Source organism: Rhea americana, unplaced genomic scaffold (genome assembly GCF_003343005.1).
Source record: "Rhea americana isolate MKP2758 unplaced genomic scaffold, rheAme1 scaffold_215, whole genome shotgun sequence".
Lineage (NCBI taxonomy): Eukaryota > Metazoa > Chordata > Aves > Rheiformes > Rheidae > Rhea > Rhea americana.
This window is the reverse complement of record NW_028186305.1, coordinates 229,251-253,855: the sequence shown is the minus strand read 5'-3', so window position 1 is coordinate 253,855 and position 24,605 is coordinate 229,251. Positions and strand designations below refer to the sequence as shown.

The 24,605-nt window shown below is 45.8% G+C and overlaps 1 protein-coding gene across 2 annotated transcripts in view; it reads left to right on the top strand.

Annotated features, from left to right (window-relative positions):
• ARID1A (AT-rich interaction domain 1A) overlaps positions 1-24,605 on the top strand; it is a 63,891-nt gene that overhangs the window by 11,037 nt on the left and 28,249 nt on the right. For both annotated transcript variants that reach the window (XM_085304976.1, XM_085304975.1), the window contains exons 2-4: positions 13,143-13,355; positions 14,049-14,510; positions 15,691-15,804. In XM_085304976.1, the coding sequence (XP_085161102.1) occupies positions 13,143-13,355; positions 14,049-14,510; positions 15,691-15,804 (789 nt within the window). The remainder of the gene's footprint in view (positions 1-13,142; positions 13,356-14,048; positions 14,511-15,690; positions 15,805-24,605) is intronic.

The window sequence follows — 24,605 nt, the reverse complement described above, 5'->3', positions numbered from 1 at the left end:
CCTATCCTGAATTATCCTACCTGCCTAGACTTTAAAGGTATTTCTAAAATGCCTTTGCTTGCCTTCCTGTTTGGTTCATAAGGCGTGACAGYGATGGAAAGGCTTGTTTCCACATTAATTGAGATTGATTACCTTGCAATCTATGACAAGATTTCCTTTGAAAAGCTATATGCTGATTTGGTGTCAGAAATTAAAATCAGATGAAGTGATCAGTGTTCTATGAAGTATCCCTGAGCAGTCGTATGTTCCCTGTTGGCTTTCAACTATGCTTTGGCCCTTAACTCTTGCCTCGTTTTCCCTTCTCTGGAGCAAGATGCTAAATCTGTTGTCTGAATGTTTAGGAAAATAATTTATTGGGCATCTTGTGGCAGAGAATAGTGGCATAATTCAGTTCTGAGCTACAGAATATAGGTGTATTGGCTTTAATGATGAATGCAGAGTATATTGCGAGTGCATTGTGTCAGGGCAACAGAAATACTTGTGCTGAATGGTGAACGTGTATTAATGTTAGCTTTAAATCCGATCACTCTCTAAATGGCAATAAACTGTTCAGAGTTGTCAACTGCTGTCAAGGTACAGTCATGTCTCATTTTCCTTTTCTCATATGAGTAGTCTTACAGTTTCTTGTTATACCTGTTCCTGAAACCAGTGAAGAGCTTGCAGTGTTGGCTGTTCCTCCTCCCCCTATGGCATTGGCACAGTCGCGAATTTTTGTATCTTCTCACCAGCCGCCAGCACRCACTCTTCTTCTTAACTTGCTAAACAACTCCGAGCGTTGTTCATTTTACTTTAAAAGAAGCTGCAAGCTTCTGGGCATAGATGGGGTAGAAGCGCAAGGACAGAAGCTAACGTGGGATTGTAAGACCCAGGCTTCGGTGTCACTATAACTAGCTACGTAAGGCTGTTCTTTTTCTTTTTGATTTTTGATGGTGTGTGTTTGTTTTTAATGATGATGACCTTGTGTCGCTGTAGGGTCAGGATTTGTATTGGGCTTACCAAGAGTAACGTACCTGAATCTGAACGGTGTTGGYCTGATGAAGGCTGTACCATGTCTTCACTGCCCTCTGAGCACCTACTTGGTTGCAGCTCCGAGTTTCTTGCCTCTGTGGCCTTTTCATCTCCTCCAGCCTCCTCTCCTCTTTCCAACATGGGCGTGACAGCAGCTCTGCTTTCTGGATGCAAAAAGATTGTTTGGGTACACATCCAGGAAATCAGTTGTTGTTTGCTACAAGTTATCGAGTGCTGATAAATGCAAGTGATGAGTTACCATTACTGCAATTTTAAGTGTTTTCAGTTCCATGGAACCAAAGTGGAGTCTTGAAGGATGAATTTTAAGACTAAAATAAAAGAAGGCTTCACAGAGTCTGCAAAAACAGCATCCAAATTTATCACCTGCTGTAATAAGACGGGAAATAACTTTTTCTTTCTCCTGTTATCAAAACAGAGCTGTGTTACCTTGTATTTTGTTGGATACCTTCTATAAAGTATCAGGGTGGAAACAGGAGGGCTGGACAGTGTTTAAGGAGTACTAAAGTGCTTCTTAATGAGGTGACACTAGGACTAATCCTAGTGCAATACAGWGTGTGCTGTGAACATGAGCTACTAATCTGTAATCAACGTATGTTTGAGATATTTTGGAAGTAATTAGCAGGTCATTGCCACTGCAGCACCCTTGGCTGGGGAAGAAGGTGTGCCTTCGGGCCGTGAGGTCCACCACCAACCGCTGAGCAGGTAGCAGAACTGAGGGTCTCAGAGGTGAAGGTGGCCGAGGGCTGGTGGATTGCTGAGTTTTGTATGCTGTTTGGATGCCTTTTGTACAGATTATTTCCAAAATTTAGCTTTCTTGGATTATTTGGATCTCCTTTTATRCTGTGTTATCCATGCTTTTTCATCAGCTCAATTAATGTGTCGAAGGGAGGGAAGGCCTGCCTAAGTCTGAAATGTAGCTTGTAGAAACTGCAGGCCTCAACATGCAGCTCTTATTAAAGCAAGCAGCTTCTCTGGACAAGATGGAGCTGTGTGTGCTGTGCTGTGCTGWGCTGAGGTGGCCTCTGACAACCATACCTCGCACGGAGGAGCACGACAGCAGCTTCCTCTATCCTAGTGCTATCTACTGCAGGAGAGTTAGGAGTGCTAAAGACCTGTAGTGTTTTGGAGACCTGAACTGATCCTGAGAGGCCCTGAGAGGCCCCTTCCCAACACGGCATGGGAAGCAGTCACGGGAATGTGCTTGCCCAGCGTGCCTGTTCAGCCACCCTTTACCCCGATGAAATGYGAAATTATGAAATGTTCTAATACAGATTGTGCTTTCTGGACAGACCCTGGTGGGTAGAAACCTGTAATGTGTATTTATTCCTGTTTTATGGGTGAAAAACTAAGGCAGAGGTTAAAATGACAAACTGTCTAATGTAGTACAGTCAGAATCTGGATCTCCTTAGTTTTGCAATTTAACTGTATCTGCTCCTTTCCCACCCTAAAAGTTGCATGACAGGCAATCTGACCCATGACTTCCTTCTGAACCGCTTGCAGTTTTGCTGTTTTGTTACTCTGGAGCCAGAGAAGTTGAAAATGTGTGAACTCTTTTTTTTTTTTTTCTGTCCTAATGCTCTGGAGCTTGGATGATGTATAAATGGTTTGCCATCTGGGCCCATGATGAGAAATTGCTTTTAGAAAGTTAGGACGGGCTGAAGGTGCCTTACCTCAGTTTTGAGWGTGCGCTGGGACCACTTGGATTTCTGTGCACACAGAGCTTTTAATGAATTGATGAAACAAACTTTGCTGTGGAAAGTAATCTMTAGTGAGTCCTCTTGTCTTGGGTGTTCCTTTAGGCCTGAAGTTTTTGAGCACAATTTAAATATCAGCAGTGTTTGTTATCAAAAGACATCCACGTTTGAGATCTGTGTTCCTTATTTGAGAGGAAACRGGGGTTTTGGAGAATTAACTGGATAGTGGTGACTGGAGGTTGCTGCAGGCTGTGTTTGTCTGACTGGGCTTATAGGGCTTCCAGAGCCCTTGGAGGTTTTCTGTAGCACTTAGTGTGAGTATTTTGCATCTTACTAGCGATGTGGAACAGCTGGACTCTTGAGTGATTGAAAATGGGTCACTTAAATAGTGGTAACACTTAGAATAATTCTGCTCTTCCATCTGAACCCTTCCTCCTCATGTTTTTTTTTTTTTTTNTTTTTACAGCTTGCTCTTGGCCAGGTCCCATTTCTGTGGTACAACATGAGCATGCTTGTTCCTTCCAGTGTGTAAGGAGGCCTGGAACGAAAATGCTGTAATCAGACACTGAACTGCCTTTTCGTTGACTTGCTTCCAGTTCATTAGAGCAGATGTAGGATGTTGGCTAAACCTAAAGCCTGATTTAATATTCAGGAAGGAAGTTTCTTTCCATCATAAAAGGAGCACCACCTCATTACAACTGTCGCTTTTTCTTTGGGATCGTTTCCCGTGGAGTTGAGATGCYGTTTTTTGGAAGGTGCTTAGAAGACAACTTTGGAAGGTGTCAACAGGTGCCAACATTTGGGATTTTTTTGGCTGATTTGGCTGAATAGTGTGCTTCTAAAATGAGTTGAGGTTCGAGAGTGAGGGAATAGCTAGTTACCTAACTATGTGAGCAAAAGGAAACTGTTTTTTCTTGTGTAAATCTAAGTTGAAATTATTGGTTGCGCTGGAGATCACGCTGCCCCTCTAAATAGCAAACTGCATAACCTCACTCTGACTCCCTCTGAAATGTCTGAAAACTTCACTAGTTTCCACCTGTTGCAGAAGAATCATAACCCTTTGTTAATTTAGACTGCCACTAATTCAGCAAATAGTGTGTGTCAGAACCTCATCCCATGTCAGAATAAGTGTGTAAGTAGCTGTCATATCCTGCTTCTGCTTCAGTGCCTCTTTGCTGAGGAAGAAGAGACGTCTTTGCTGATGAGGGAGAGCAAACGCAACCCACCCCAGCCAGATCATCCGGCCTGGGCTGAGTTGTCGGACTTGGATGCCGTGTGTTGTGCAGACTCCTGTAGCGTGAGAATGAGCTGTACTCTGGGGAGATCTCRCTTAGTCTTTATTTTGTTCCCTTCTTTGCAGTTCAGAGCTCCTGTGAAGGCTTTAGATCCCCTTATTTTGAAACAAGGTGGATGCTTAGTCATATTATCAGTGTTGTGCTGGCAAAACCAGTTGTAGGAAGAATAAGAAGAAACCTCTGGTCACTCTGTTGCCTCATTTGCAGATGGTAAGGGCTTAGCGGTTCACTGTTTCAACAAGGATGTGTACTCGACACCTTGCCCTGAGTTTGCAGCTGGGAAGGGAGTCCCTGAGGAAGTCAGCAGCACACAGCTTGTGTGTCTCTTGGGCAGCATGGCAGATACTAGCTGTGTAAATCTGGCTATGGGCAAGGTTGGGCCTGTCTAACTTTGCATAAAAACAAAGCAGAGTTCCCCTGTCACCCAGTGCAGCCCCCTCAGTATTTATGGTGTAAACATTATGTCAGGTCCTTTTGTAGAGCAGCTTTTCAGAAGTGCAGAAAAATGCCCTGTTAATGTAAGCATGCATCTGCCTTCAAGGAGGTTCTGAAGACTGCAGAAAAACAGCTGCTTGTCATCTTTAGATATGATAGCTGTTGAAATAATACAGCGAGGGTCCTGAGAGATACCTAAATAATGCGGTGTGATAAGCAGCATGGCTGTATGTCAAGGAGAATGAATGACTGAAGAAAGGACCTGAAATCTAGAGCCTTGGTAAGTAGGATTTGTTGGATTTGTTAAGGAGGGCTTAAAGTCAAGCTTGGAGGGAAAGATGAGATCAACAAACGTGCTCTGTCAAAACGGAGGCTTTCTTGGCACCATCTTTCCCTCCCTTCCTCCCTCCAAGACAGAAAAAAATCCAAGAGCCCCCATCATATTTAGGTATGAACACTGTACCCCTGTTGGGTTATTTCTGAGAAAGGTTTGAGTTGAAGCTGTGGTTTCCCTCCACCATATCATCTTCTCCTGGTTTACTTCTTTTAGGAACAAAGTGTTCTATAATGATATATCCTGTAAGCAAAACTCTGGTCAGTTTTAATAAATTTGAAGAGTATTAGTAAGAGTGGTGCTTAGGAAAGTCCTTCAAGATGCGTGGACTGGCTTCTTACTGAGAAATGTTAATAGGGTAATTACTGTGTTATGTTTAACCAGGAAGATGCAATTCAACAGTCTAGCTATTTGGAGAAAACCAAACTTTTTTTTTTTTTTTTTTTTTTTTGGTACCGGAAAGGTTAGTATCATGGATTTGCAGAAAATCTCCCAAGAGAAACCGAGGCAATAAATGTTTATCAAAGAAAGGAACAACATTGAACAGGGCGGATTTTAAATCTACGGGAGCTCCAAGTAACTCTTGGTTAGAAGCAAGTGAGTGAAGTCATTTAGAAAATGTCCCTTTTCTCCTTTTGTGTATGAAGTTGATTTTGTTAGCCTATTCTGAGGTCTCTGTGTTAGCAGATTATTAGAGGAATAGAAAGTATGTTCAAACTCTGGCCTACTGAAAAATCAGAAGAAAAACTAAACTCCCTGTAGTTGCAGAACTGAAACTATTAAACAGAGCTCAGCTATTTGAACATTGGTAACTGCTATTTTAATCTGCATACATCATTGATAATGAGATGAGCTTTTCACTGCCTGGTTATGTGTTCAAATCTAAATTCTAGTGTGGAGGGGTGCACGTGGCCGTTTTACTTTTCTGTAGCTCACCTAAAATCAGCCTTGTCCCTCAGATTTCTAAAGCATGAGTGTTCATTACCCTGAAACCAACCCTCAACTGTGTTCTAAAAGTCCATTTTTGGTATCCTTAGCATATGAGTATGAGGCAAACCAACTGCCCCCTTTTGTTACTGCAGCACGAGGATGGGAGAAGACAACATTCAGGGAACTTTGAAGCAGAGCTGTGTCTCTGTGTTGTCGACATAGAGCGTTTCCTTGCTCGCTGTCGCTGGACTGATACCTCCAGGAGTTTAGCGCTGCCTCTCGGAGACACTGATCTTGGTCCACCAGGGACTGCCTGTTTCCCAAAGCGATAGGTACGTCCTTGGAGGGTAGTCAAGAAAAGCGAGTGACGGGTGCTCGGCAGTACCCGTGCTGGTTTTGCATGTTGCCCCAGCTCGGCTGAGGGACTGCAGGCAGTTGGTGGATTTCTCAAGTTTAAAAAGGGGAGGGGAAAAAAAATGGGGAAGCGTACATTTCTGTGATGATCTGAATAAAACGTATCGACGGTTTTAACTATCCCAATGGGACACTTCATCCACGTTAGCATGGTGATTACTTCTACCAGGGCTTTCTAAGTCTTTGTCTTTTGGGGACACCTTCATCTATTACAAGAGGATTTTTTTTTCTTTTTATTTTAACTTGAATTTCACCTCAGCCTCTTCCATATCTTTTTAAAAATGGACAACTGTAAGAAGAGAGGCAATGAARTATGACCTGGTATGCTGACCCTTCAGAAGGCTATAAAAGGTAGCGATCCTGACCCCAGCACAGCTGGTTACATCTTAAATAGATCGCATGAAAGTGTTCCTGACTAGAAGGCAACCTGTGTGTTGCTCACTGTTGTTAGTTTGTGCTCGTTTCTCAGCTTGAACTCTTTGGACTAGTTAYGGGGGAATTTGAGGCACTTGTGTGTGGAGTTTCAGAATTGCAACTAGTCAGAAAAGTGTCTGTAAAGTGCGAGGCACGAGGACGAGCTGCAGCAAGGTGGACGTGCTGGAACATCTGGCGTGGCCCGCTGGAGGTTTGTGTCTCCTGTCTCCTTGGTTCCTCTGATCTGTACTATGAAGTCACAGCGTTGCCATAGCTAGACAATGTCAGGAAAGTATAAATGTCAGCTTCGGGCAGTTCTGGATCAGTGCGGATCGCCACAGCCCGACTGGTGTTGGTGGCTCAGTGGYGGCTCGTGCTAGCGGAGGGTGATCCCTCTTGTTCAGCGAGTGCCTTTTCCTTCTGTGCCCTCCGCACAGAGACCGTTGCCTCTAACAGGCTTTGGCGTTGGTGAGTTTGTGAAAATTTCACGTCCGTCTCGTTGATGTGCACTGTTGCCTTGGCGCTTCAGATAGCTTAGCTCTACTAGCGCCCTTTAAAGTATTACTGAGGTTTAGTTTGAGGAGAGGGGTTTGTGATGGGGAGTTAAATACTTCATCTCCAGGGTGATGCAGATGCCTGGTAATAGCGTTGGTGTTGGGACCTTYGGGAACAGGCCCCATATTTGATGCCTTACTGCAGCTGTGGCTCTCGGTAGGTCCGGAGGACGTGGACGCACTAGCAAGCGCGCGGTTCTCCAGCGCAGCCTCTGCACTTGGATTTGTGTTGCATTTTAGAAACAACTTTACTGCTCTGTTGGTACTTGGTTGCCTTGTGATCAAGACAAAATATTTTTCGTGAATGAGTCTTGATTTTTGCCAGTGGTTCTGTTACACCTTCCTTGGGATAGCTGCTGTATCTCAAGGGGGTGGAAAGGCGGTGGAAACCAGGCAGCTAAAGCTGCAGATGTGGAGTCCCGCTCGCTTCCGGGAGCTGCTGTCGGTGTTGCTGGTGTGTTAGTTGGTATTGCTCTTGCTGCTTTTCCACTTTGCTTGTGCAGCTTACTGAGTTTGAYCGAAACACCGCGGAAAGCTGTTGGGAGCGCAGGTGGTTTTATTCTCTTGCCTTGTTTAAATAGTTCAATGCGATACAGCGATCCGAGCTGACGGGTTCTTGGGGAGGATGAGTCTCCTTCCYCGGTGTTGTCCATCGCTAACTTAATGCTTTTAGCCAACGTGCAAATCTGCTTTGTAACTAGCCGCAGAGGCTCGTTGCCTTTGTGCTTGGGCGACGCGGAGTTGAAAACGCGAGGAACGAGAGCGGTGTTGGAGCGAATCCTACTTCCTCTTCATTCGGCCGCGACCCCGTCCAGGCTCAGCCCGGGGGAAGCGAGCGGGGCTGCGTCGGGGAGCGCTCCTGTCCCCCGGGTGACGTCCGGCCCTCGGGCTTCGGCCGTCCCGCGGCGGCCCCGAAGCCGGCCGGCGAGCGGCGGGCCGGGCCGGGCCGCCTTTGTAGACAATAGTTTGCGCTGGCGGGGCCGCGCGGCGAGTCACGTGCGCCGGTGCTGTTGCTGCCGGGGTCCTTGCCCATCTGTTCCCGGCTCTTTCTGGGTTATCAGGCGCCGGTCCAAGTCCTCGCAGGCAGCCGGCTTCGTGGCCAGCGATTACGAGCGTTAACCTTCCTGGCAGGGCCCGGCGTGGCTTTGCTTTTATGCAGATTAGCCATGTGCTTCTCGCTTCAAGGCGTTGCGCAGGAAAAGCCGTTTCCTGTGTTTGGTTCCCGGTGGGCGGCCCCGGGCGCGCGGCACGGGGCCGGGGCCTGCGCGCGGCGGCCGCGGCGGCGCGGGCGCTCCGGAGAGGGATTACGGCGCGCTGCCCCCCCCTCTTCCCCATCCCACCTCCGCGGCTACGTCACCACAACACAACCGCACGCGCTCTCGTACTGTTGGTGTCATTCATTCACTGCCAAGATTGCTTTAAAAAATTCCCTTGGCCCCAGTTCAAACAGGAGTACAGCTGGGATGTGTTAGATTTTAGGCAGTCTGCCCTCAATTTGAGATGAGTTATAAATAGCAGTGCCGACTTCCTTAACTACCACTCTCCGAGGTAAAATGCAGGTTAATTACTGTGGGAATCAATTAGGGCTTCTCTCGGTTAAACAGCCAGTAATGCTTTTTATTATTTTTTATCACCAAAAACGGACAGCAAATCTGCTCGGGAAAAGATTTCAGATCCAAGGTGCAAGCTCAGTGCTCTTTTTTTTTTCCTTTTTTTCTTTTTGGCCTTTTTATTTTCTTGGGAGGCCGAGGAAGCTGATTGCAGCCAATACCCAGGTTTGCCAATAATTGAGTGATGCTGATTTGAGACTGGAGGGAGGATTCAGTAAATCGCCCCCTTTCTTTATCTTCCATTGCTTTTTCTGGCCTAATAAAACTCAAATATGTAGTAAGATAACCGGGAAGCTCAGAGCTGTRCTTCTCTCCATGGCTGCTGAGGGCTGAGCTCCTTGGCTCCTGCTCCCAAAGTGGGATTTGCCTCTTCTCTTTACTCCTCCTTCTGCTGGGAAGGAAGTCTCTGCTTTAACCAAACTGCTYGTTTTTCTTTGACTAAACAAAATCTAGAAAAGTTGGGATGTGAAATCCTGTTGTGCGCTTAGACTTTTAAGAAAGCCGTGCTCGTTCGCTCGTAAAGCAGAAGTCCYGGCTGCTGGTTGTCTTGTTTTCTCTGCTTAGGGCGATTTTATGGTTTTGAGGCTGCCTCAGCCTGGTCGCGCAGCCAGAAAGCTCTGGTGTTATTTTTGAGGAATAGCTGGTTTTCACRGTGCTATTTCATTTTAGGGGTCTGACGTACTTTACATTACACATATTGATTTGGAGCAATTTAAGCTTGCTCCAGGCTTGATGTTACAAGTTCTCAGTCTAGAAATGTCTTCAGTTTTATTGAAAGATCAGAGTTTTCTCTGGTCGTGCCATAGCAAGCACCTTTGGTTTTGGAAGTTAGACTGGTGACAGAACTATGTTTTGCCAAGTTTGAGTACTTAGCGGTGTTATGAAACAGAAGATTCTGCGATTGAAGGGAGAATAGAAGCAATTTCTGTGAATGCAAGGAGGTGTAAGCAGGGGGTCTGGACTTAGTGATCAAGGAGCAACACTTTCTCTCAATTATGTCTCTCTATGGCAGGGCCTTGGCTTTTGAAGTGTAATCACAGTAATCTACTCCTGTGGTTTCCTATTGAAAGGATTTCCCATGTATCAGTCCGGAGAAGAAGCTCCAGCCTTTTGCAGTCAGTTTGGTATTTCCTTATTTATCCTGAAGTGTTCTTGCAAGCGAACAGACTTCGCTTCCTCTTGGCTTTCCCGTCTCGCGTAACGTTGGCGTACAAAGGAGCTGGACGCTCGCCCTGCTCCCCCCCAAAGCCTTCCTGGAAGCGCTCGGATCGATCAGCTCTTCACCGCGTTTCAGCTTTGACTGCTCTTTTCTTGAAGCACGTGTAGCTAAATTACGTAAACGGACTGAGATAGCAGGTTGGAGTAGGCTTCCGGATGGTGTGCTCTTTAAACCAGAGCAACACTGTTCCAGCTAGAGCAGCAAAAGCTCTGCCAATGAAAGAGATGTGTGTCTGTAGTGGGAGATTTTCGAGGAAGAAACTGTGTGTTGCAGTATTTTGGATGTCCGTGGCAGCCCCAGGGAGCGTGAGTTAGCCTGTTGGCTTGCAAAGTGTCAGGAAMGTGTGTATGAGATTGCTCCTTTACTTGGAGAATGATTGGTGTTAAGTTTTCTTTTGTTTACAGAATTTTATTTAAAAGGCTGTAGTTCAGCGTGATGCTCTTCCCGTTTGTTTTTAGCACCCTCTGGGTGCTAGGCTCTCGTGGAAACATGGCAGTTTTTGGAAGTACGTCACGCGTACTCCTACGCTGAGCAATCAAGGTGGCAACGTGGTCACATCCTGGAAATATGCTTTTTTGTGTTTTGAGTATTTTTTTTTTTTGTTCATGACTCCATAAATGGTTCCAAATGTTTCTTCAAGTTTTTTTTTTGTTTGTTTGTTTTTTGTTTTTTGTTAACAGCTTCCTGTAGGAGTCATGGCAAGAGTGGATCTTACCTTGTTTCTCTCCTTCCTGAAGATATGGTTAGTTTTGTGGGTGACCACAGACAAGCAAATCTGTGCAGAGGAGGCAGCATGTGGTGTGTGCATATTAAAAAAAAAAAAAAAAANGTGTGCATATTAAAAAAAAAAAAAAAAAATCCTCAGGCAGAAATGTATTTGAAAGCTGCCCTCAATAGTGTGCTGTGAGGGTGAGGTAACAACCAGGGGAAAGCAAGTAACAAGYGGAAAGGATGCTGAAATGTTTAGTCAGTAACCAAAAATTGCATTTGATGGGAAGAAAAAAGGGGAGAGGTCGAATGATGCTGGTGGTACTGTTCTTCYGTATCAAAGAAGATAAAGTAGGGAGGAAAAAAGATTTCAGTAATCTAGGGTGATACCCACAAGGCAACGCTCAGGAAGCATTAGGAACAATTGCGTGGAAGATGTAAACACAATTTGCATCCGTTAGGGTGTATTACAGCTCCACATGGATGCTCGCGTTCGGGAGGTAGTTGCTGTAGCTTGGAGGATTCAGACTACTGCTGTTGAGGATCTTTTTTTCCATTTCCCTGAGTGAAGCTCCTCTGYGGAGCCCCTTGCAGCCTGCAGGTGATGGCTGATGTGCAAATTGCCGTTAGGGAGCACCATGGGCTAGGGCTTTTCCATGCTTCCTTCTCTGAGTTATGGCAGCTGAAATCCATGTTACTCTTCAGCAGCAGCATCTGTGATAGCTTTTAACATAAAACATGAAGTGTAACTTTTTCAGAACTGTTTTAGTATCCRCGTACACTAAAAGCACAAATGAGCGTGGCAGGACAGCTCTCTCTATCTGCCTTGATAGCATCAAATTGGTAAAGTGCACGTGGTGGTCTGTGAACGGCTTCAGCAAGACKGCAAATACTGTTTGCAGGGGGGCCCAGGGCTGAACTGAAGTGCAGGAGGGCACTCGGGTCTGGTTCTTAATTGATTTGTGCCCTTGTAGTGCAAACTTGTCCAAGAGAACCTGATCTCAGCTAGGTGGGTGGCCCCTCCATTTACCCAAAATTGAGTTGCTTCTGCTGCCATCTCCACTATTTGAAACCCCTTCCCATGTCCCCAGCTCCTGTTGCCTCTGTAAGAGTGCTGCTAACTCACTGCTGTGCCCCTGCTTGCTTCTGTTTGGCAGGGTGGTGCTGGGCTCGCCTGGCGGGCGAGGAGCAGCAGACAGCTGGTCAAACAAGTGTTTGGAGGGGCTGCGTGTTGGGGCTTCAAGCTGTGCTGGCTGTTGGGGCAGGATTTTCTGGAGTGTAGCAAACTGCGTGAACTTTCTTCTGGGAGAGCAGATTCTGCAAACGTAACTGAAAGTGTGCTCCAGTCTCTGGGATTTTTTGGGGTTTCCAGCTGTGTGCGATGTTGGCCTGTGCAGGCCTGTAGTGCCACTCCTCAAGCATCTGATCTCAACGAGAGAGGGTGGATCTGTGCAAATACCACCCTACRGCTAGTTGCAGGAGGGAATGATGTAATAGGGAGTCTATTGTCATGATGATCTGGTGGAAAACATCTAATTGGTATTAGGTAGGTCGTCAGGAGATGAGTGAATAGTTCTTATTCAGTCCAAATGGTGGAGGTTAAAGACTGGGCCTGGGATTCCTTCTGAGGTGACTATGCTAAAACAGCCTGATAACAGTCCTTGCTTTAGCCCTCACTTTAGAGCGGGAATAGTACTGCCTAAGTAGAGGAGACTCATTCAAAGAYTGTGCTTTGAGGTTTATAGTATTTTCAGGAAATTTGTTTGACTGTCTTGGCTCCAAGCAGAGGTAGGAAGTCTTAGTAAAGTTGCATTTGTTCACTTTGTCTCATGATGTGTGCTCTAAAACTCAGGGACTTGACTTTCAAGGATGGGTAACTTTTTTTCATGCATTGAAGTAAATTCATTTTAGAAACCTTTGTTCTACAAAAGGCAACAGGCACAAAATGCACGTAAAAAATGGGCAAAATGGAAAGGCAGTCTTACCATGACAGCTGATGTGGACATTGGTAGCACTGCCCAGTGTTAGTACGTCTGTATGCATTCAAAATGTGTAAGTGTAAATTAACTGCCCGTAGTGTTTTGTGTGCAAGAAACAATGTGTCTTGTGAATATTTAAATTTTCAGCCTAAACTTGCCATGTTGTGGAATATTTGGACTTTGAACTACTCCCTGCTATGGAGAAAAGTCACTTCTACTGATAATTTATTTATCTTTCTTAATGATCCGCCCTCTAATTTTCTGTCTCAGGCCACAGGGCTGATATTAGCRTAAAATGAATTATTTGCACTGGGTTTGTTCTTTGTGCAATATCTATGGATTAGCAAGGGCAGCAGGAGTGGTGCTATACTCCARAATGTAACCATGGATTTTACCGCTCAAAGAGACAAACTAGCTTCTCATTCTCTGCGCCTCCTGTTGAAGTTTTCTCCTGGGGTGKTTTGGAAGTTGCGGACAATTCCTGTACGTAGCTGGATGTACGTCATGTGTCACAACTTGCTTTGCAGCCTTCAAGCCCGATGGATCAGATGGGGAAGATGAGGCCTCAGCCGTATGGAGGAAACAACCCATACACGCAACAGCAGGGGCCTCAGGCGGGGCCGCAGCAAGGACATGGCTATCCAGGACAGCCGTATGGGCCACAGACTCCCCAGAGATATCCCATGGGAATGCAAAGCAGGACGCAGAGTACAATGGGCAGCATCTCATATGCACAGCAGGTAGAGCACCCAAGCTTCTTSACTCTGTAGTCTCTGTCTCCCCTCACAGCAGGGCCAAGCAGAAGAGCACCAAAATACTGTGTGTTCTGAAGGGACCACCTTCAACCAGGTCAGAAACGATTACTTGGGTAGAAGGGTGTTTCTTTAGGCTACGTGTTGCGTCACATCTGGATCCAGGTGTGATATGGGGACCTGTGAAATCCTTGCTTCCAAGAGAGACAACAGCAGAGCAATGAATCATAAACAAGGGAAAATAAAGATCTAGTGGACTAACATCCACTCTCTAGTATGTTCWGTTAAAGTCACAGATGTTCCTTAGAGTGAAAATGACTTCCAGGTCRGTATTGGCTCACTGCTTGATGGAAGTGGCTCCTGCAGGACTTTTGCAGGATTAAAAAGGCTGCCTTTTTTTGGAGCAAGCCTACATTCCTTTTGATGTTGCTATTGTTGAAGGATGTCAAATAGGGATCCCTAAGAACTTAGTGATGATTTGTTACYGCTAAGGAAAATGTCATACACAAGTGACTTCTGTTGTTGTCTGGGAGGTTTCCTCATGCAGTGGCATTTTCAGTATCTTCCAGTTAACTGCTCTTCACAGGTYCCTGAATTGTTTCTTCTTGAGCATAATCTCGTTTTCCGTGTGTTTGTAAAATGCCTTTTTAACTGATAGAATTCTACCCTCTTCTTCTGTAGATTCCTCCTTATGGACAGCAGGGCCCCAGTGCATATGGGCAGCAAAGCCAGACTCCATATTACAACCAGCAAAGCCCTCATCCCCAGCAGCAGCAGCCTCCGTACTCCCAGCAGCCTCCATCCCAGACCCCTCACTCTCAGCCTTCTTATCAGCAGCAGCAACAGCCTCAGTCTCAACCTCCACAGCTGCAGACATCCCAGCCTGCCTATTCACAGCAGCAATCCCAGCCGTCCCATCAACAGTCCCCAACTCCATATCCTCAACAGCAATCCACAGCCCAGCAACATCAACAGAGTCAGCCTCCCTACTCCCAGCAGCAGTCGCAGTCGCCCTACCAGCAGCAGCAACAAACCCCGCAGACGGCTTCCTCGGCTCTTTCTCAGCAGTCATCTTCATACCCTCCATCGCAGCCGCAGCAGCAGCAGTCTGCGTACTCCCAGCAGCGCTTCCCCCCTCCTCAGGTAGGCTGTCTCCTGTTTTGTTTCCTTGGGTAAGTGGTTTTAAGAAACTTGGGCATTTCCTTTTCTTCACCTGTTTGAGTTGRTTAGACTGCACGTCAGCGTGCTGACTGCAATGATTACGATAATAAATGTGCTGCCTTCTCTGTTGTGTCTAGATCTGTATCTCTTAGCTATTTGGCGGTAACAGGCTGAGCTGCGTTAATACTGCAGATTTGAAGGCTAGTGCTGTGTAAATGCTGGTGATGGACAATAGCATGCTAAAGGATTTCATACTGGAATGGTTTTCAAACTGTGGTCTGGAATATCTCCAGGTGGTCTACAGAACTACTCAGTTCAGCACAATAGCAGAGCACTTCTGAGTCTTCAAAAAAAACTATTTCCTGGTGCTTTTGTGTCTCAGCCCAGGACTTCAGGAGGTGTATTGATCGCACAGAGGAAATGAGCATGGGAAAGCTCCTTGAGTTCCTTGCTGCTTGGGTGGAGTCTTTCCACATACGTTTRCAGATGGCAGCAAAAATGGAGCTGGAGCCAAAAAGAGACAGTTAGTTTGCGGAGTGACGCAGCGATGATGATGGGAGGGTTTGCTCTTAAATGTAAAACCTGACTTTAGGGAGGAGAAATAAAGCAGCATACCTGAGGAATGGAAGATAAGATCATGAAGCAGTGTGGGTTGTTTTATTGTATTTATTTTCAGCAAGGCTTAGTAATAGTTATACAAAAAGCTAAGTAGAAGCTTTTCSGCAAACATTGCATCACATCAAAGGTAGCTTCCCAAAAGTTGGAAGATTTTTCTTTTTAATTGCCTTGCATTGTTTATGTAATGAAGTACTTTACTGCTATTGTAAGATGTCAGAAGACCAAGAAGCTAAGTGGGCAGTCTCCCAAGACAGTCTCTGTTCTTCTGGTTCTGTAATAAGGGAAAGCCAGAGAATTGCTGTTTCGTCGTATTTTAGTCTTCCAGTCCTGACAGTCTCTATAGCAGTCGGACAGCATTTGTCCTCCTGCAGAGCAGTAGGCGTTCTGACTTGAACTCTTTACTGTCTTGTTTCCTGTTTTGGGCAAATGTCACCAAGGGTACATAACTCTTCCATAATGTGAGAATATACCAGACCAGTTCCAGCAGAGCATTTATTTTATTCTTTTTTTTTTTTTTCTTTTTTGTTGTTGCTTGATTTTTCAGGAGTTATCTCAAGACTCGTTTGGGTCCCAGGCATCATCTGCTCCCTCCCTGGCTTCCAGTAAAGGGCAAGAAGATATGAACTTGAATCTTCAGTCCAGACCTTCTAGCCTGCCGGTGAGTGGTGAGCTGATCTAGAAGTGAATGGGGCGAGGGCAATCAGAAGCACAGCAGGATAAATTAGCACTGGTAGTATTCCACATGGAAATGGGAATGATGGAGGCTGCCTGTGCTCTTTACTAAGTCATTAGCTTCTGGCTTCCCACTGGAGATTAAATGTAATTTACAAAAGTAATGGATCTGAGAGTAAAGTTTAACCCTAAGAACTCTAGTCTGTATGTTCTAGCTGAAAGATTTCTTGAGCTTTCTGTTTGCAGTGTCTGAAGTACCTGATTGCTGCTAGAGTAGGCTCTGACCTTCAGGGGAAGGTGTCTCATTTTTATTTTATTTTATTGCTCATTTAGCTCACTATTTGGGTCATTTAGGTTAGCAGCCTGGTAGAGCTGTTGCCTTTCTGTGTCAGTGGATCCTTATACTGCCGATTTAAGCTTCTTTGGTCCAATTGGACTGAACGGTTGGTGAAAAAGACAAGTTGATTAGTACCTGGAGTGAGGACGATCAGGCACAGATAGTTCCTTCTCCTGCAGATGCAGATTTTCTTTTCCCTTTTGAGTTCTAAATCTACTTTCTGGCTATGTGCAGTGAATGGTTGGGTGTCAGATTAGTACCTAGTTTTCCAGAGTTTTTGGACTGGGATAGTTAAAGTTCAGGTTAAAACTTCATCAAGAAAATTGAGGAGAAGGATTAAAAGTAAAAGTTAGCTTGCCCAAATCGGTCTGTGCTTCTGACTTGGAAGAACAATCTAAGTTGCTGAATTTCTGATTCTTCTGGTTATTGTCACTTGTACCTAGTAGGAAGTGAGTGAGTTCTTTTTTTGTTTAGCCACTGGCTAAATCTCTTCCTAAGCAGCAGTTGGATTGATCAAAGGAGAGTGAACTGCATATATAGTGGAGTTGTTTTTGTCTTCAGGAGTGGTAACAGGTCTGTTATGAGCCCCTTGAAATAATTCCTTTAGATTGTGGGTACAGATTGTCACCCAAAATATAAAGCAATTCTAGTTTGACCCACCCCCTAATGGGAGTAGGTGTGGATTGTCTTTTTTTCTTTCTTTCTTTCTTTCTTTTTTTTTTTTTTTTTTTTCTCCTTTTGGACCCTGATTACAAAGATTTAATTTGTTCTGAGGCCTGGGGGAAAATCCTTTTAAATAGCATGTTTCTCTCCACTCTGCCTCTCCACAAGTTCTTCCATGTGACCCATCTTCTGGCAAAGAATGTAGGAAAAGTGAAGCCACTGAAGTAATTGAAGAAATTGCTGTAGCTCTGAACGGTGGGAAGTCCTGTTTAGTAGCATTGTTGATACTGCCTTCAYGAATCCTACCAATCAGCGCCCTCTGACTCAGATTATAGGAATTAGTCGCTCTGCTTAGCAGAAGTGGCTTCGTCTCAGCACCAAGTGGGGAGGTTCTTTTATACCTTGTGCTTAGATGCGTTTCGCCCTTTTCAAGTTTTGCTTTTTCCAAATAGCTTAAGAGAAGATACCCGTCTCCCCTGTAAGAGTGGGAGAACCTAAAAAGGARGGAATTCGATCCTGTTTAAGCGTTTTAGATGTTAACGTGTCCCTCAGTTTCTAATTGGGTTCCTGGGAAGTTTTCTAGACAGAAATCCAGAGCACAAAGAAATTAGTTTAGCTTTTGGAATTGACTGGCTTTAAGGCTTGTTTTGCGTTTTAAACTAACGTTTATAGTCGTCTTGACTTTCTGACTCTATCACCAAATGATTTGCATTTAAGAAATCAGTGAATCTTTAGCTTACCCATGCTGGTTGTCCTTTTGGGCCTTCTCTTCCTAGGTAAAGAAAAACTTTTTTTTTTTTTTTTTTTTTTTTTTTTTTTTTTTTTTTTTAAAAAAAAGGAGGCATCCCCCAGCACCCTTATTCTCGTATGTGTTGCAGATCTCTTTGTCCCACAGGTGCATAGCACAAGATTAGCACCCCTGGCCATAAAGTGAGAAGTGCATCAGGCAGTGATGCTGTGGAATGGTTTAGAGAGAGGACCCCTGTGGCAGCCACCCTCTTGTGTCAGTGATCCGTCTCCTRGTTTGGACGGGGACTGCTTAGAAGCAGAAGTGCTTCATGGAAGGGTGTTACTGGTTTCTTTTAATCCTGCTTATATTGCACAGTCTATCTGTTTTAGAAAGTTTTATCCTCCTCAGGAGAATTCCTGAATCTCTTGTTTTGCCATATATATGATTTACAGAAGCATAGTTAGTGGGCTTTTAATTTTTTGGTTGAGTTCTGAGTCCTTTTCCAAGGCTTAGCAGGCACTGTGGGATAGCTCACTGGGTATCTTGGAATCTGGGCAAATCATACCATGCATCATCTTTAATTAAGCATAGATCAACTCTAGTAGGAATAGGGAATTTCAGCTTTTAGTCCTTAACTTAGGAAGTGTTAGATTTATATACCTAAAGCATTCACAGTAGTMTTTGGCTGTTACATGTTTGATGTTGTGCTTCAGTATTAGTTTTGGAATTTTCAGCAATAATGGGAGAATTATTTTTTCAGCAGATCCTATCGCCATTTCAGGAGATGGTAATCTCCAAGAGATGTAAGTGTGAGTATGGTAATACTGATAGGAGTTGAATAACCTAACGGCTCTTGTTGGCTTTGTTAGGATCTATCTGAGAAATGTCGATCTTTCTGGGTGGGGGTCTTTAAGTTCGCTCTCCAGTAATGGTTTTTGTGTCCCTAACTAAACTTTTTCCTGACAGTATTCCCGTATGCAGACTTTTTAACAGCAGAAGAGTCAAATTACTGATTTCTCTAATGCTGTATGTGCTCATCTGTAAGCAGCAAAATGTCTGGTCTTCCRTTCCTGCTTGTGTTACTAGGCTATTCTAGCTTAAATGTATACTGGTTTGTCGTTTCCTTTCTGAAGTTTATACTTACAGTATTGGGGGAGAGTGCTGGCACTAACTTGAATTTGCTGATGCCTTTTAAAGAGTAATGCATCTGCACAAATGTCCTGGCTGGCACTCTTCCTATATGTAGTTTGCTGGGTGAGGAATTTCTCTGAAGAATTCCCTGCTTCTCTAGGGAGTTGCTGTCAGGATTGCAGCTAAACTAAGATTGTTATTGTGTATGGGAGAAGTGAAGTGTAGTCTTTTGTGCCTGGGTGTAATAGCTGAGTAGTAATCCTTGGTATAAATCTCTTTCTCCCAGGAGAATCCCAAGTCTCATCTCTTCAGCAAAGGATTCTTCCTGGCAAGTTGTATCCAGTTTATTTGGAGTCTCTAGCTTTTGAGACTTGAATTCTGAGTATGTAGGAATCAAATATTTCCAGCTATTAATTACTTTTTGCTTAGACTTGAAAGGTGCTGGTAGCAAGTAGAGAGAAGCAAATAGGGTGTTTTAGGACATCCAGTTATGCTTGGATTGGAAATCAGTTCTGTTGCAAAGATCAGTGGAGTCCTGGGCTGGGAGGAATTTTTTTTACCTCATTTGGGAACGTCCAGCAGGTCGTCACGTTGCCTCAGTCTTTGTCTTTTGGGTTGCCTTGAAGAAGTCGAGTACAAGTTCCTACATCTCTGAAGCGTGGATGTGGAGTAGAGCATGGCGAGAGTGGTTGCCATCCTGAGCTGTTTATAATTTTCCAAGCACAGAAGTTGATAACTGYGGTGTCAGAACTTCCTGAGCAGCCCTGAAAGCTGTTTATAAAGCAATACCGATCTGATACCAGTATTTATTGGCTATATGTGCTTTTCACTGGATGTTCTGGGATTTCTTCAGTAAAGTTTTTCTGTCTGTTGAAACTGAAACTTTTGTGAGAGGCACTGTTTTCAGCAGTGCTTTAATGGGAAAGGTCATCCATGGGGTGAGACTTACAGTCAAACCAGAAGGAGAGATACCAGCGGGGTTTTGGAGGTGCTGAAATATGGCAAGGATGCATTTGAGTTTTTGTTGCACTAAATGCATAATGATGCGAAATGAGGCAGCTCGTTAAAGTTTTTTCAGAATCTCCATCCCAGAAGCCATGTCCTTCCTGGCTTATTTGTTTATTCTTTTTAATTATTTTTTGGCTAGGGTACCGTGTTCACTGAGGGAGAAACCCTGTATCTTTCCTGAGTGATGTAGTTTCATCTTGATAGGAAAGGGGAATCATTTCAATCTCAATACTTTGCACCATTACAGAACTGTTTTATTTCTGTTCAGTTGTGCTTTGCTTGTTCATTCATCACTGATTTCTGGTCTGAAGAGTGTTTTACTTGTCAATGGTAGACAGGAATATGATTAAAAACAGTTTTCTGATCTGCATTTAACTTCTGAACGTGCATCCTAGTCTCAGATCCTTGCAGGATGGTTTTGACAAAATTTGGGGCTTGGAAGTGGAGAAGAATGAGGCTACTGTTTTTTTTGCTTGGGTGGAAGGAGCCCTTCTGTGCATACACTCCCTCTCCCCAGCAGTTTTGGGAGGTTGATTTGTTTAATTACTTTTTCCTTCCTTAAGCAGTTTTTGGGTTTGGGTACTTCAGAGGTTCTCAGGAAAGCACTAGTTCGATTTGTCACTCCTACCAGATCGTCACTTCAGCTGGTACTCTGCAGATCCTTGAAGTGGAATAAAGTTGAGCTTTGTCAGCTGCATCCTCTGACCTGGAAATAATCAATGCAACAGGCTGAAGTGCAGCTAAAAACTGTCTCAAAGCTGCTGTGGATGGAGAGAGGTGCAGCCCAGGAAATGAATATTTTTTTTTAAAAAAATCTTTTTGCTCGGTATCGGTCCTCTTGGTGATCCCTTTTGGAGGGAAGGGAAAGCAAACTTTTTTAGTAGAATCTGGGTGTCACTTTGGTCTCTTTCTAGACGTGGCCTCCTGCTTCTGCTTGGTTTGTGTTTGGCCTTTTGAGCTTGTCTTTTTGCTTGCCTTAAGAGCGGAATTAGTGATGTGTGCGTTTCAAAGCAGTTCAGTTGTGTGCCGTGGCGCCTGGGCACCGCAGCGATGCACACATAAAGGCGGTATCACCCGGAGGTAGCACCCCAAGGTGCACGATACCTCGGACACTGGTATTTCAGAGATGGGAGCAACCCACTTTATGCTGAAAGGTCTCTATCCAAGTTACGGTGCTATTAAGAGTCAAAAATGYTTTTTTCCCTGACCGTGGCATAACTCTAAGTGTATGTGACTATAATAATTATTTTTATGTGGTGTTGGGGAAGGCCRTGCTTTTTTTTCTTACTCTTTTTGGTGTTTTGTTTCTGATTTTGCCAACAGCCTCCGCGGAGCGCTGCGTGCCGCCGGCAGAGCTGCCCGGCGCCGCGCTCGGGGGCCGTGCGTKCGCCTGACCCTCTCCTCGGGGTTTGCTCCGCTATTTGTCCATGTGGCAATTCCTTTCCTCCCACCCCTTCCTCCGGGCTTGGCGCGCTAAGCCGATCTGAGCCGGTGCGCGGGGAGGAAATTCCCCACCCCCGGGGCGCAGCGGCGCGGCCGTGCCGTTCCGTGCCGAGCCGTGCCGAGCCGAGCCGAGGCCTCGGCGCAGCCAATGAGCGGCAGTGCCGTGCGGCGCCGGGCGCCCGCTGCCGCCGGCTGCGCTGTGCTCGATGCAGGGCGCGTTTCCTGTTTCTATTCCGGGCGCGAGCCGCGCGGCTCCGCTTCCTGCCTCGCCTCGTTACACCGATTTTTTTCCTCCCCCCCCCGCCTCGCCAGAGCCCTCGGTCGGCTCAGGAGCGATTTCGGCGGCACGCTCGACCGAAACGCGGCCGCGGGGCCGGCGGGCCTCAAGCCGGGCGCTGGCCTTGCCCGCTGAACCGCCCGGCTTGAGGCCCCGCTCGAGCGGCCAGGCGGGCCGGTGCCGAATCCGGAAATCGCTGCAGGCCGAGCGGTTGTGATCTTGGATCCCGGACAATAGTCTGGGCTCGGTCACGCTGAACCGATGCCGCCTGGAAATACGTCGCTGTTAGTTCCACCGCGGCGGGGAAGGCGCGCGCCGTGCGGGGCGACGACTCTCTCGAGCAGCTTGGYGCTGCCAGGCAGGGAAATCGAGTTTTCGCTTCCTTTTGGTTGCTGAGTTGGTGACGCGGGAGACCCGCCGCAATGCGCGGGAGCCGCCGGGGCCCCGCTGCAAGCACTGACGTCGCCCCTCTGCCTTTTCCGTCCGACCGAACCCCGCCGGAGCCCCCGGCAGCGCCGGCTCGGCCCGCGTCTGCTGTGCGCGGCGGCCCGAGGGAGAAGGGACGGGGGCTAACTTAGCTGGCGTTTGGCGTTTCAAACGCCGCGTGCCCRAGCTCTCGATCTGCAGGAGTCGTTTTGCCTCTCGCGCCGTTTTGGCGTTCTGGATCGACTGGTCTCGGAGGCGCGTGCGGCGCTCGCGGGTGCTGGGCACGGCCCCGGGCCGGGGCCGGCTGCGCAGGCCTTCTGCAGCGGCGAGCGCTGCCTCCGTGGGCTGCTGCCGCGTCCATGTGGGTACGAGGTTTGCACTGGGGTTTCAAGTGAGTCCTGAGAGGTAATTGGAGGAGGAGTTGTGYAATTATTATTATTTTAATTGATTCTTAACTGGAAAAATAGAAACTTCGCTTACCTCTCCTTATGCATGCTTGCTGCTCCAAGCTACAGCAAGAGGAGAATCTCATTGACTTTTTAAATGTATCCTCAGCTTCTTGGCCCCATCCAGGGCAGCTGTACCTGAACACCGGGTATGTTGTGTAGGACAGATGCGTGCAGGAAAGCGGCTTCTCTAGAGAGCCCCAGCTAGCCACACGCGAGGGCTCGGCAGCCAGGGCTCCTGCCRCTCCGTTGCTGCCTGCCTGCAGGTACGGTGGCTTTCGGAACGGGGCTACCAGCTTTCAACCAGCTCCTTGGCAGCCCGTTCTTGCGAGGGAGCTGCCAGGTTCATCAAGCTTGCAGGTATCTGCTGCCTTTAGAAAGCTTATTCTCTCCTAAAATCTCTTTCTTATGCTTCGTTACTATTTTTCTCTTAATTGTTTCTAAAGGGGCTGGTAACACCAAAAGCTGAGTTGTCTTAAAATCCAAAGTACTGGCTTTAACAGGTGCCTTTAACATTTGKTTTTTTTTTGTTAACTATTTTAAACTCCTGCCTTTGCTGCATTTCTTTGCCCACCCAAACTCATGTGGTTGGCATGGTGGCATAATCACATGCTGAGATGACTAAATGCTTTGGAGTCTAAATTGAACACATCAGAGATTGGAAAGTGCCTTGCAGAGGAAGCACTGCTGCGGAATTGGAATATCCTTATGGCTGGCAAGAAGAGGGGAGCTTCCTACCTCTGCTGCGATTTAGCTTTGCATGTGATCTGGGGTTTGTCTTTAGACTGCAGTAGAAGAACACTTAAGAAACAAAAACCTCTGGGGAAAAAACCCAAAAGCTCTTTAAATAAACAGATTGTGGTCTGTCATCTGAGACCCATATTAGTTTCTCACTTGCACTTTCCTTCTGAAGACTGGGTGTCGGACCAGCCTTTCTGATTGATGTGGTCAGTATGTAGGTCTCACCCTCACCCACCCCAAACACCTTCCAAAAAATCACCGTTGCTGAGAACATCCTTCACTGCTGTTGAGATAATGTGGCTCATTGTGCTTGAGGTCATGCGTACTTCTTTCCTGCAACTTTAAGGGATCAGTGTTACTATTGAAACTTGAGTTTTTATCCTTTTGTTTTTTGCTGCTGCTGCTAGATGGCTGGACCGGCTTTAACATCAGCCAAAGTGTTCCTAGGCTAGCAAGCAAAACGTAAGCATTCCCACTGTTACTTTGAATACTTTCTGTGTTGTATTAATGCTCAGATAAACCTGGAAATACTTTCAGAAGTTRAACCAGCTCTCGAAGGGTTAAAAGGAAACTGCTTTCTGGAGAGTTTTGCTGCTGTATTTCCCAGGGTCCTGCAGAAGAGCTGAGTACCCAGGGCGCCCGGGGTGGGAATGCCGGCCTTCCTCGCGGTGGGTTTCCCTTTGGCGACATCTTGCTCTGTGGATGAATCATGTTATTTCTTTTATACTTCATGCTGCAACTACAGCTTTTGCATCTCTCYGCTCCAAAGGCAGAGCAAGAATATGAAAATTGTTAGTCTGCACAGTGTTTGGAGGGGGAGGAAAGGCCCCTTTTCTTTTTTAATTTTATTTGGAGGGGAAGAAAAGGAGGGGTGGCACGGAGTAGGAGCAGTAGATGTGATTAAAGCTCCTGCCGAGCAGATCTGTGGGAGTGGAGTATCGACCTCTGAAAAATCAATGGCTGCTGCAGTAGCAGTGCTGGCTGTTTTGCAAGGGCTCCCGTTGCAGGAATGTAGTAAAGCCAGCATCACTTCCGTCTATCTTCCTTCCTTTTTATTTTGTACCTGCTTTATGCCAAACGGCCAAACTCACCTAGATTTACTGGGGTGGATTAGAACAGCAGCTTATTTTTGCAATCAGAGTAAAATTTCTTGTGTGACACTGAGCCCCTCCTCCTGCCAGCCTCCTTTCCAAATGCTCTTTTTCCTGCAGTGCAGCTAGAGCCAGCAGCTTCTACCAGTTTGTCTAAAGCCAGCCTGGAAGAATGAGCTTTTCAGCTTCTTTTTTGAGCAAAGAAACTGTACAAATCTCTTGTGCATGTTCTAGTCCCCATCTTAGGTTTGTAATTGTCAGTACTGATGCCTGAGAGGAGCTTAAACTCCTCATAAGGGAAGGGAATATGGACTCCATCTAGCAGAGACTAAAGCCTTAATAGTGTTGCCTTACTAATATTTGTTTTACTGGGCTGATATTTTTCCCTTGAAGTAGTAAAAGTCTTACTACTTACTCTACAAACAATATTTAAAATAAAGGAAGTAAGTGACATGTAATAGGACTTGAACATTTTTACACATCCTTAGTTTTGT